The sequence below is a fragment of the Leuresthes tenuis genome, unplaced genomic scaffold (genome assembly GCF_036924035.1).
Source record: "Leuresthes tenuis unplaced genomic scaffold, fLeuTen1.0.hap1 SCAF_16, whole genome shotgun sequence".
NCBI classification, from domain to species: Eukaryota; Metazoa; Chordata; class Actinopteri; order Atheriniformes; family Atherinopsidae; genus Leuresthes; species Leuresthes tenuis.
Window position 1 is genome coordinate 12,817,520 of NW_027325370.1, and position 13,742 is coordinate 12,831,261.

At 41.5% G+C, this 13,742-nt stretch overlaps 1 protein-coding gene across 2 annotated transcripts; it reads right to left on the bottom strand.

The window, feature by feature from the left end:
• impdh2 (IMP (inosine 5'-monophosphate) dehydrogenase 2) lies at window positions 1–13,140 on the bottom strand. Of its 2 annotated transcripts, XM_072367105.1 has the most exons (15): window positions 12,655–13,140; window positions 10,478–10,526; window positions 8,411–8,512; window positions 8,238–8,312; window positions 7,641–7,847; window positions 6,788–6,875; window positions 6,468–6,667; window positions 5,976–6,066; window positions 5,596–5,691; window positions 4,601–4,672; window positions 3,093–3,236; window positions 2,089–2,233; window positions 1,304–1,447; window positions 521–604; window positions 1–288 (listed from the first exon to the last, which is right to left on the bottom strand). In XM_072367105.1, the coding sequence occupies exons 1-15, from the start codon at window positions 12,750–12,752 to the stop codon at window positions 267–269; spliced, it is 1,617 nt and encodes a 538-aa protein (XP_072223206.1). In that variant the 5' UTR covers window positions 12,753–13,140; the 3' UTR covers window positions 1–266. The 2 variants fall into 2 exon arrangements, with proteins under 2 accessions (XP_072223206.1, XP_072223207.1); XM_072367106.1 differs by lacking the exon at window positions 4,601–4,672 and having other exon boundaries at window positions 3–288.
• Window positions 13,141–13,742: the final 602 nt, after the last annotated feature.

A 13,742-nucleotide genomic window follows, 5' to 3' on the forward strand; every position in this document is an offset into this window, starting at 1 on the left:
TAAAAATGGTCACAGCAGAACCCTCGAGACATTTTTAACAAGACGACATTGGAGCTTTCATTTGAAATGGTGTGCGTTTCACCTCCTTTCCAAACATGTAAGTTGAACAGACGATGCATAGATGACAATGGCAGGAAATCTTGGAAGAATGGAGCATGAATGAATTGCCTTTATCAGAGGTTCGTGTAGAATGGGAACCAGGCCGGGCAAGTAGTGTGCGTTTGCATATCTGTTGGGGGATTCTCCGTCTGAAGGCTTCCTCCTTCTCAAAAGAGACGTTTCTCATAACTGTGACAAAAAAAGGGGCAGAATCAGAGGACAGATCACACGACGTGATGCTCTGAGGTTTCCTGTCAAGACAGACGCTGCAGTAGCCAGAACACGGGCACGAAGAGGAAGTTTAACGCTCGTTTGTGGTAAAGACATGAAACTAAGAATTTTTAACACAATGAAATACGAAACCAAACAAAGCTAAAAATTAATGAATGGATTTGTGCTGAAGAAACACCAGTTGGTGTACCTGTGTAGGCTGTGAACTCCACCCTCTGTTTGAGCAGATGCTGTTCTCTTTTCAAATTTCAGATCTCCGGTGTACATCATGGCTCTGAGGGGAGAAAGCAGATGCTGTGACCAAACCGGAGCGAGGAGACGGTGCAACAGTAAGACTAAAGACGTACAAAATGTAGGGCAACGCAAATTTTAGTTGTACATGTAAACGTGGAGTGATGTGATTAGAATATCCTGTAACAGCTCCGATACACCAAAACCAACATGAGGCCACTTTCAGAGTCTCCACATGTCATCAGCATGGGCAAACAAAGTAGGACGGACACACCCCCGGCCAGGATGTACAACCAGTACCTGTGTAAATAAATATACATTATGCCCAAAGGAACTACTTGTAAAAAAAAAAAGTACAGGCAGCTGTTTTGTTTTATTTCTTTTTAGTAATTTCATAGAGCGCTTGTCTTATCAGCTGGTCTTCAGGTGTTTTTTTTGTTTGTTTTTTTACACAGAAATGTAGATGAAACAAGACATTGTGTGGGACATGTTTAGTAAACTGTGTGTCACAGCCAGTCAGGGTGAGCTCTCTCACAGACCTACATGACACCAATTCAATATGTGGAGTAGGCTGGAAAAAAAAGACGGTGTGAAAATATTAGACCATCGCTCCAGACAGCCGACTGTCGGTTTGGTGCATAGAAGCCTTAAGTACCCCGAGATTGGTGGAGCCAATTCTCTAACGAGATGCTAATGAAAAGGCATCTGCTACCCTGGCAGGTAATTACGTTGGTCTTTTTACCTGAGCTGCGTGAGGCTTTTGGCTCCAATGTCTTGACACGAGTGCTGAACACCAGCCAACAGGTAAGGGACAAACTTGTGGATGGAACCTTTGTCCTGCACTGCTCCAGAGACACCCTGAGCCACTTTAATCTTATCGCTCTCACTGTGAGGGGAGAGAAGAACAAATTGAGTAGATTGGGTTTAGTTGCCCTTTTCACACAGCATATGTACGGTGACAACATTGTGACTTAACCTGTTGTCAGGATCGACTGACTGTAAGGTGAGGCAAGGTTGTTGCAGCTCTGAGATGGCAGCAAAGGTTGAGATCTGAATCAACATCTGTGCAGGAAACCATTGTCCCTCTTTCTCTACACTGACATGGCGCTATGCTACTTCCATTTGTCAGGTGTGAATGAGTAGACAGCAGAATTATACTGTAATCTGTGTATGAAATCATCCTTCTACTCTTCCAGGTACTGCCACCCAGTGGACCAAGATTAGTTTTGCTGGCTGCATTCATTCAGTGCTGTTTGCTGTACGAGTGAATGGTTGTCTTTACAAATTTTCCCTTGTAAGAGCTTTTTAATAAAATGTCTGCCACCGTCCAAAATGTCTTTTTTTTTTTTTTTTTTTTTTTACTTTAAAAAACAGTAATGTTTTGAAACCACAAAAAGAAGAAGTGTTGAAAGCTGTGGCTAACTGTCAGAGAATTAGATTTCACAGCAGACTGGCTGCATTTCATGGAGGGCTTAGCCCTGTTCACTGTGGGAGGGCTAGAACTCCTCTGTAGTTATGTTTCTGTACCTGAAGTATCTGGTCTGGGAACCCAAGTTTTTGTCCATGGCATCCAGTGAACCCATGCCACGATATTTCTTCAGCCTGATGCCGTCAGAGAAGAAATATTCACCAGGAGCTTCGCTCGTGGCAGCCAGCAGAGAACCCATCATCACTGGACACGCAAAAGGAAAAGGGACTTGTTAGTGTGATGCATTTTCATATTTGAGATTTTACACAACAATTTTTGATAAATAAATACCATATTTTCAGCACCATAAGGCACACCTAAAAGCCTTACATTTTCACAATGTACATGTACACCATATAATCCGGTGCGCTTTTTGTGTGCACTGGATTCCAAAACCTGTCGCGGATACCACCATTTTGAACTCACCGCGGGGAGCGCCGAGCATTCATGGGGCTTTAAGCCCCCTCCATCCAAATTAATGGCAACTGGCCACTTCCGTCGCTCGCTTTGTGTTGGGTGTGAATCCAGGGTTAGGCGGATCCCAGCCATTCACTCTGAATGGGACGAAGATTGTATCGAGCTCGTGCTTAGCGATTGAATCGTGTCATCATTAAAGCTTTTGCCCATGTCCCAGTGAGTCTGTTCTTCAGTCTGAGATGGGCCATGCAGACCGATGTGCACTTTATAAGTTTATAAGTGTAAAAACGACTGATGATGTTGTCCTTGACCGTCGGACCAGTTCCCGCTGACACAGGGACGTAATACATACACTACGCGTGCTGGCAGCGATAAACCAATCAGAGAACATTAGGTAATACGTAGGCCTTATAATCAGGTGCGCCTTCTGTATGGGTGAAGTACAGAAATGAACCCCATAATTGAGGGTGCGCTTTATAATCAGGTGAGCCTTATAGTGCACAAAATATGGTAGTTTAAATCTGAGAATCTGTGTACAGCTACAGCAAAAAAAAAATAATAATTTGAGTTTTATTGATTCCCAACAGATTATAAAGTCAAAACTAGCACAAGATCGAGTGTATTTTAATTAAAGTATCATCTTTACCTGTTGATGCTCCTAATGCAAGAGCTTTGGCAATGTGTCCAACAGTCTGGATGCCGCCGTCAGCGATGACCGGCACACCGAAACGCCTGGCGTACTCTGAAACTTTATAGACCGCTGTGGCCTGGGGTCTGCCACATGCCAGCACTGATGGAGTAAAGAGGAGAAAGATGGAGGATTAAATGGGAGTACACACGTGTACAGCTGAGGAAGTTTATCACTTTCAGCTCTCGTCTCCTGACAAGAGCCATGCTGGCTGTCTGCCTTATCATCTGTGCTAGACTGTAGATCTTTGATATTGTTTCTCTGAAAGAGTCGACAGGTTTCAACATTTTCTACTTTGAAGTGCTGCCAAAGTAGAAAAAGGAATTCTCAGCTGGCTGATTATTTGATAAACTCAAAAATGTCCCAGCTGACATGCAGTGAAAGGTCCCAAAAACAGTGATGGGAGGAGGGGAAAAAGTGTATGAACAGAAAAGGCTGGGGATGTGTTTCTGTTATGTTTGTTAAATGTGAGAATGAGGAAGTTAAACTTGTCACATCAGCAGGGAAATATGACTTTGCTTCCAAGACTTATAACCAAACTCAGGAACTATCTTCCATGGTTTTGTTGAAAAGAGAGACTCAATCAACTTCAATATCATGAAAAGATTCTAATCAATAAATAGAGAAAAGGAGACACTAACTGTTCACATCAAAAATATCTCAAGAGAATCATCCCAATTCTTCAACCACTAAACCTGTTTTACTTCTTGTCAACTCGGGGCAGCAAGGTACTTACCAAACTCGTGTTCCTAATCATCCTAATTAAGAATGAGGAATAGATCTAAGATATCTCAGCGATGCCGCCGAGACGCCACACAGCAAGTGAGCACAAACACGTTTTCAGACATGATCTAGATCAAACGTTTGCTTAAATATCAGTACCTACTTTTCACAAGTTACAACAGGTATGATTTCTGATCAATTATAGCGTAAAATAATCCTGCAAGCGAACAAAAAAAATTATCCCAACCAGCCCCAACACCACTGCAACATCTGCTAAACAGAGACACCGTGTGGCAGCAAATTGCACGACTGACGCACCCTCTGCCGATTACTCCATGGTTAGGAATATGTGTTAGCAATGAATCAGAACTATGGTTTTAATGTAGATGTGATGGGTGGAGCTGTCACAGCAGCAGCAACAGCAGCAAGTGTTTGGACTTTATCTGACCCTTTAGTATCTATACACCCAGCATATCAGGCTAAATCTGATGACATCAAAACCAGAGACCAAAAGGTCAGTAAAGTGGGTGGAGGAAGAGCAACATTCACATCAGATGATTAACAGATTAGTGTGGACACAGGCAAAACCTCAAAACCCCAAAACCCAAGCTCTCAAAACCTATCAAACCTACATCTGCAGATGCAAAGCTGTTACCCAATCAATGCAGCAGGCTGTGAAGGGGGAGGGGCACTGTAATAGTGGAGCCAATCAATACCCAGCACAAGCCAGCAGGAGAACTTACTGGAGTATCCTGTAACAATGGTTGGGATTTTGGGGCTGTGGAGCTTTAAAGCTGGTGGTACACTGAGGGGAGCTAGACATGGACACACACACACACACACCAAACAAGGTAGGGAAAAGAATTTAAAAGGAAAACAGCAAACAAAAAAAAAAAAAAGAGGGAAAGGGTACGAAGACAGCAAGATGAAGATAAGACAAATGTGAAAAATATATTAAGGAAAAGAGAATAAACAAGAACAAGTACTGCTGATGATTTGAGATGACGTGGTTGAGATGAGGACACACTACGGTCAGAGACGCAGCACATAGACGATGTATCCTGTCACTACATCAGACAAAACACCAAGACTCATCCAAGTGATCATTTAGATTTAAAACTTAAACCAAATGGTTTCTGCACCCAAACAAGTTCAAATGAAACCCTTCTTTAAGGAGGAAGAACGCACAATGTATTAACCACTATTTCTTTATGGAAAGAATCAGACAACTATATCCACAATATCAAACCTCTGTATGCGACATTCCCAAGAGAAATAAAACTACACACTGAACCCAAAGCCCATGGCGGCTTACGTTCACAACCTTCATGATGTAAACAAGTGACCAGACAGACCTCCACTAGCAAAGCTGTCGACACAGAGCGCTGCTTATGAAAGCAACACAATGAACAAAGACAAACTGTGCCAACTTAAAAAAAACTCACGCCAAATGTTCCAGATGAAAAGTTGGTTGCTTTCCACTCAGAAACTGCTTAATGCTGACTTAGCCTTAAATAAAAATAAATCAATAAAGCCAAATTTAAAATATCACGTTACACTTCCGAACCATTCAAATAGTTCAACCAAGCCTAAAACCTGCATCTACCTCACATCCTTCTTTCCCTTTTTGAATGCCAACAGCTGGCTTGATGGCACCAGACTGGCTGAGATATGTTTTATAGATGGGGCAGACTGTGTAGTGGGTGGTGTTCTTTGAGTTAGGCCATCTGTCACCCACCTTCCTGTGTGATGCAGATGGAGCCGCTGCCCATCCCCACTCTCAGTCCATCCACTCCTGCATCAATCAGGTTCTTGGCCTGAGCTGCGGTCACAACTGCCGCAGACAGGGGGAGACAGAGGCTGTTAGGGCTCAATAATGAACACATGACCAACAATCTAATGCAGTTTTAATAAAAAAAAAAAATTAAAAAAAGGCATCAAGGAAGCTTGGACAGTTGTTTCGACATTCAACAGTCTTGTTAGCAAAGAAATATGAAACCAGTGATCTCTTTAACAAATCATAAACATGGATTTTTTTTTTTAGTTCTTTTAATAAATCAAAACAGTTTATTTTACACGCGCACATTTCAGTGTGTCCGTAAAGAAGAGTGTAGTTACCATTGCCTCCGATGACCTGTAGGTGGGGGTACTTCTCTTTGATATATTTGATCATGTTAATCTGGAAGATTGAGTTGCCCTGAGATGAATCCTGGTGGTAAACAAGAAACACACGCCATAAACATCCATACAACACCTTTTTTTATTTACAAACTCTAAAACAGCAAGTTCAGTGTGAAGTGAATCCAGGTCGATTATTTGTTGCATTAAATTTGCTCCCGCAGTCAGGATCCTATAAAATGACATTTATCTTTATAAAAAAGATCATTTTTCATTTACAAACTCAGAGGGAGAGAATGTATGGCATTGTCTCTGTTATGCACCATGTGGAGGAAACCGTGTACTGATCACACAGAAATAAAGCAGAAACCATCAAAAACCAGCGCGTATAGTTGTTTGGGAACCCGGTGGAAATCAATGGGGAGCAAGTTCACTATTTCTGATGCATATTGAATACTTTATTACACCCTAAAACTGGTGCTTCCTACATACCAGTACGACCACATCCACCCCACTCTGCACCAGCAGGTCCAGCCTGTACTTGTCATCGTTGTGGGTGCCAATGGTGGCGCCGCACAGCAGCTGTTTTCTAGAGTCTTTGGAGGCCAGAGGGAAGTCTCTGTTCTTCTTCAAGTCTGTTCGGGCGATGATTGACACCAGAGAGCCCTCCTCGTTTACTATGGGCAGTTTACCTGCAGCAGGAAGAACCACAGACATGAAAACGTGGCACCTACGTGTAGAAGCAATCAATTTCACATTGCGGAAATTAAAGGCAGAAGACATAATATTTCAACAAGTGGCATCTTCGTCACCTTTCTTACTCCTCTGAAGGATTTCATTAGCTTCTTTTAGTGTCACGCCAGCAGGGGCGACCACCAGATCCTCTCGCTTTGTCATCACCTGTCAAAAGTGGTGGCGATAGAAAAAGGTTTGAGAAAATGTGTTTCCCCCTAATGTTGCTGAAGGTATTCTGGGATTTAAAAGAAAGCTTAACGTCACGTTGGTCCAAAGAGTTTAAATATAAATCAACGGACTTCTGTTTTGGTTCATGAACATATTTCACAGGAATCCGAGTCATTGGGGTCACATGTATGTTGTTCACACACACCCATCATGTGGGTCATTCGGGTTATTGAGTTACATGTCACGCATTTACTCACAAATGTAGGTCTGAACATGGGTCATTAGGGTTGCTGTCTTTGGATTCTTTACTCTAAAATGTCTGAAGATGTCACAATTCTTGCATGTGCAGTTAGCATTAAAAGATTTTATTGACTCTTGGATTGTGAACAGGGTCCAAAATATACATCAATTGTTTCTTATTGTCAAAAAGTGAGTTAAGCAGGGTCATAAAGTTATCCTGCTGTTAGTATGCATCTTTAGCAACACTTCAGAAACACATTAACTAAATTATTTTGGATTTGTTCAATGAAAAACCACCAGTAACACGGTTGTATTTTAACACATTTTCTTCTTATCTTAAACTTTAAAACACTACAGGTGTATTTTTTACTAAAATCACTCAAAGGTAGAGCAAAATCATCCGTGGCTCCACTGAAATATGAAAAACATCTGTGCCTGCTGCCGTGTTGGGGCAGCAGCAACCTCAGTAGAGTTAAGAAGGATGTGCAATCCAGAGCAAAATCTTTTATCGAAAGTATTCACCTCACTCAGTGGCAGGTTGTGGTCTTCGTCCTTCAGGAAATCAATGTCTCTGGAGGAGATGATTCCCACCAGCTTGCTACCCATTTTGCCGTTGTCTGTGATGGGGATGCCACAGAAGCCATGGCGCGCTTTGGCCTGGAAGACGTCCCGCACTCGCTCGTTGGGACTCATCACCACAGGATCTGTAATGAAGCCCTGCTCGTATCGCTAGAACAGGGAGGGAGGGAATGAGGTGAGGAAAATCAGGAATAGGGATTTGGAATAGTTACGGACAGCAGTAGACGAAGCAATGGAGGGAATAAAAAAATAAATCACTTCCTACAACCTACAGCTGGAGAGCAAGGGAAGCAGAAAAAAAAAAAACAACACTGATCTACTGGACCTTACTAAAACCAGACTACTGCAGACACAAGGACTTAAGATATGCATGAAAAGATGAAGCAAGACGGGAAAGATGAGGATAAAGGTACAAAATGAACAAAAGACAGATGGGAGGCTGGACAAAGAAATGGAAACAACTTCTGTTACAATAACGTGTTAAAATGAAGTATGTTAAAGAAAAAATTAGAGGCCACACAGACGGATCCTCATCACTACCTTGACTTTGCGGACTTCGTTAGCCTGGAACTCTGGAGTGCAGTTGTGGTGAATGAAGCCGATGCCCCCCGTTAGCTGAAAGAAAAACGCAGGTTAGCATCGCCACATTCCCACGAGAAGACACCACAGCAGTCCAACAACCCAAGGAAACTGCGTTTGTGTGTCATACTCACAGCCATAGCGATAGCCATGTTGGCCTCTGTTACCGTGTCCATGGGAGAGGACACTAAGGGAGTCTTCATGGTGATCTGTTTGGTGAGCGCTGACGTCAGGTCCTGGACAAAAGACACATCTTTTAAACTCTGTGTCACAGAACAGGTGTAAATGTTTAGCACTTTCTGGCTCCTGGTTTGGCTCAAAGGTCACTAAATCAATTCCATAAAAATGTATCGTAAAGTTTAACCTAAACGTTCAGAAAGGTGGCAAATTAAAACTCAAATACATGCAGGTTTCAATCCACCGTTTTATAGATATTAAAAGCTGGTTTGTGTAGATGAGCTCAAGCAGAACTGTAAAGGATGAAGACAAAACAAACTGCCTGTGGTTAAAAAAAGAGCACCTCAGCAAAGCTTGAATGGAAACTTAATGGAAAGTCTGGTGACAGAGAGCAAAGTGGACGACAGAAATATGGAACAACTAGTCTAAGAATGTGCTCTTAGTTCTGATAATGATGATAATCAAGACAAAAATTACACAAAAAAAATAAGAATTACAAGAAAAAACAACCAGTTACACCTCAAATTCTCAAACTATGTCAAGCTTTATATAAATTCACATTAACTTGACTTTAAACACTGCCAATTCAATTTTTAAAGAGTCTGCAGTGTTTTTGCTCTGGAGCTAAAAAGGGTGGAAATATAAACAGTAAAACAAAGACTTAACTATGAGACATGCAAAAAGAAAGACTCTGTTGTGCCTTATTTGCTAACCAGCCCACAGCAGAGAGTGTACAACAGGAACGTCTCACTTAAAACCAAAGTATGGCTTCCACATCCCCTTGTGTGCAAAGCCTGTGTGGCAAATTTAGTCAGTTGCACCTTTTTATTAAAGCATTTTAATCCGAAAAGCTTGTGAGCCCTTTTCACACACTAGATACATAACATTATTAGTTTGATCTAATCTGTTAAGGTAATGGCATGTTCTCACTCAGTGTTCCCTGTAATCAGACAGGTCTGTGATGGTATGTTTGGAGAAACCAGACCTAAACAATGAGATGGCCCAACCCTGAGATATATGATATTTACCTCTGAAATCTATGTGCTGATGTGTCAGCTGGAAGCAACACAGTCTAAGAGAACTGTAGAGAAATCATGATGAAAGACAGATGTTGCTCCACACACATCTGCACAGGATCTGGCTTCTTTGTCTTACATCTTTAGCATGCTACCTGTTGCTAAAGATGCAAAACAAAGAACATTCTCCATTACAGACTATAGTCTCCAGCCGCATTGCTTCCAGTGTGTTACATTTGTCTCTTGTACAGAGTCTAAAACAACTGCCCAAAGAAACCCTCCTAACACTGTAAAACGGACAAAAAAAAGAAAGCAACACATTGCGTAATTGTTTTTCTATTTGCAGAAGACTGGGCAGAGCATGAAGAGCAGTGTGACAGTCTTCATCGGGTCACAGTGTTCTCATATGTCTCATATGTGTTAGTGTGACAACCACATGGTGGTTCCGGGAAGAAGAAGAAAAAAAAAAGCAGTAGAGGATGGAAGCAGCTCAAAACATTACTTTTCTACATGTTTAAGCTTAGTGAGCCGTCACGGTTATTCATGAAGCTTTAACTGTAAAACAGAAACTCAGTGCTGCAGCTACTCATTGAAGGTAAAACCGTGGCGGAGGGAAGTCCAGACAGCGCTGCTATTTATTCAACAATGTGTCAGAATTCTCTGAGCAGCTGATAAGTCAAATCACTGCCGTTTGTCCGTTAATGTAACTGCAGCAGATAAGAGATACATTTATGTTGCTAGGTCCAATTCGGCAAGATTTATATCTCAAGATGTTAAAATATTTGTTGTTCGTTGCCACCAGATTTATGGAGAGCAGTGCATGTGTGAAAGAGACTTTCTGCGGGAGGTTTATTTGGGGATTGGATATTTGTTATGGGAGGCACACAGCTGATGATCCTCATTCATCACCTTAAATGATCCGAGACTGAACATTACCCCAAAGACAGATGAGTGTGATGTGACATCAGCTCTTATCAGACTTTGTTCTAAATATTGATCTTCACTCACCACTTGGTCAGCTGTAAAGTCGATGTAGCCTGGCAGAATGAGGAAGTCACTGTGGGAGAGAAACAACGGTTGTTTAAGGTGGAATCAAACTCGACATTATAACACCTGTCCATCATAACAACATTAAAGTGACCTCAGCTAATCCAACGAGAAGACAAGAGAGAACTAATTCTCAATCTGAGGCCTCGCACGTCAGCTCCTGTAACTTATCCAGCTTTCCTGCACAGTTAGGGGAACTGAATTTGAACAGACAATAAATACACGTATCTGATAAGGCATATTTACATATTTCTGTGCAGCTGAACGCTGTAACGACTGAGAGCGTTTACCAGCCGTTTCTTTTTTAGTTCAGATCGGAGGCTTTCAAGTGTAACAAAATGGATTTAAAAGGCTTGAACAACTTCAAGCTCGACAGAAGGATTCTCTTTCAGTGAAACCTTGAGATGGTGTCATGTTTCAGAAAAGTGTAAAGCATACATAAGTAGGTGCGGCTGCGGGGCCCTGTCAAACCAGAAAGAGAAGGTGAAAGCACTTCGAGCTAAACGGAAGGCTACATCAACAGTAGTTAAACCAAACTGTCAAATAATTGGTTCAGTAGGTCTTAAGAACACCAGTGCAAGAAGAGTTTTTATTTGCAAGTGAAAAGATCTGACTATTGATTGCCGAGGCTGACATTAACATGAAAAGCATGCCTGAAAAGTCCTTTTCTTGTTACATTTTTACTTATTTTGGTCTCAAGTTGTGTCATCTCTTTTCATTTCTCCTTCCCCCCCCATTGCTGGTGCACAAATTCGCTGAATGCATTCATCTATTTAACACTACACTGCTGCCTGGCACTGAAACAGCTCTGCTGTGTTTGTCACTGTATCGGACGAGCTTTGTATCAGACGCATCAGCTAGAAGTGGGGACAAGCATCAAGGAAGGAGTTTATGTCATTAATAGCAGAAGAAAAGAAAAGAAAAAAAAAATGGAGAAAGCATCGTCTTACAGCATGAACGATCCGTCCGAGCGGTCATGGTTCAATGAGTCATTAATAGTTAACAAGTTAAATGTGCAACATGGAGGGAAAAAAAATCTTCACCAGCAATCACCCACCTATTCCTGCATGGCATGAAACGTATTCAGCAGATTCACTGAATGCATTCATCCATTTAAGACTATGCTGCTGCCTGCCATAGGAACACCTGCTGTGTCAGATATATCAGATATCACACCAAGTCTAATCCGACAGGACTATTTCTTTTAGAAATCAAGTCCTCGGACACAGAGAAACTGCCAGTAATTAGTTATTCTCAAATGCAAGCTAACGTAGCTAGCTAATATTTGACTAATAATTCATTTGAATTAGGGTACTTTAATCCAATAGCTATCCATCACTATTTAAACCAGACCATGAAAGAGTGGCGCAACTAAAATGGCCTCCACTCATTCCTCAGCAGATTTCACTTGGAGCAGCATTTTTGAGGAAAATGTCTTTTTGTTTTAGTTTATTTTTCTAGTCATCACTATATGTTGTACTTCATCAAGTCCCAGTCACCAAAAGATAGTAGCCTGTGAAAGCTTTGCAAAAATAAGGCTCAACGTCAGATTACAGAGCTTCTCAGTAGTTGGTTAAAAAGAAAAATCCCAAAATGGTCCTTTAACCATTTGACATACTGCTGGTCAGAGTCGTCATTTTAAAGAAAGAAATTAGTTATTTCTATTCAAAGGCGGCAACCTAACACATATTCTAAATATATCTCGGATCCACACAGTTCTACATAACAACACAGGGATCCATAAGCCAGGACCTAAATTTAGGACCAGTGAGTGTGCTGAAAGTATGTGACACTATTTTAATTCCCAGGGAGCTCCAAGTCAGATCAAATCCATCTTTTTCTACTTTTGAAGGCAGGTACTTTTGGTATCAATGTGTGTATTGTTTACAGTACCAACAATTAAAGCCTTTTGTCTACAACTTTGTTTTTTTCCAAATATGAGTATTGTAAAAGAGCGCCAATTTAAAAATAATTAGACTATTTGTTGTTGAAATAACTTTAAAGTGGGAAATGTATGACAAAGTTTCTGGAGCTCAATTTACAGCAGGAACGAGTCCCCCTTTAAAGTAGTGCTATAACAATATCCATCATGTTCCCACATTGGTTTTCAGGTTTATTATCATCTGTGTGTATCTTACTTGTATGTGAGCCCGTCTCCACAGTTGAACAGCTGCTGACCCGTTAGCCCGTCTTCGGGCACGTAACCGGTCTGCCCGCTGATGAGGTAGTCCGCCATGCAGTCCAAACACAACTCAACTAATAAGAGAGTACCTTAACCAACTGTTAAGGTAAAGAGGGAACACAGAAACACACGCACAGATACAGAGACGGGACACACACTGGTCCAAGAACAGAGACCGAGAACTTTCTCGCCTCGCGCACTGAGTCTTGACCTCCTCCAGGTAAGCTAACGGTCCCGCCGTCTTCCCGCTCTGGGCGCGTTCAGGCAGCCTTGCTGAGTCTTGCTGTCCGGGTGTTTGTTAACAGTTAAAAGCTGTGTGCAAAGTCTCAATGTGGGGGAAAATGTCTATTTTCTGGTCTCTCTGTGAGCTTGAGGCTGCTGTTCATGTTCTTTTCACAGCTCCCTCAAACACGTGCAGCACATCCCTCTGACAGCTTCCGACACCTACGTCACATCCGATCAAACGACCCCTGTAGTTTTCGGGTAGAACATTTTTTAAAGGAAGTGTTCATAATCCAACTATTTAAATTCTGAATTCATAAGTTGAATTTATATCTATAAAATATATATTTATTTTCAATTATACGAGATACACGGATATTAAACGATAAACTCTAAAACATGCATTTTCTAAACTAATCGTTAAATGGGATTAAAGCTACTCCATTCTGTTCTCATTGATTATCATTAATAAAGATAAGTTTGCTTGTTTTTTTTCTGAACAAATGTATTTTACAATCTTACATTATCTAGCTGGCCTCACAGGTCAAACAGTTGTGTTTAGAGATGTGCAATACCAAGAAGAGCTGTGATGTTGACCTGAGCTCCATCAATTTGTTTAGTGCAGAGAATATACAACATCTCCAATCAATGTATTGACATACTGGACTCTACGAAGCAAAATCCCTCCCACTGTTCTCAAATAGGGTTTGAGTTGACTGTTCTCCCCTGTAGTAAATTATTTCACATCCACAAGGACCTGTTTTTCAGAGGAGCTACCTGCCTGTCTTGCTTTAGAGTAAACACTTGGGGGTGCTGTTGACC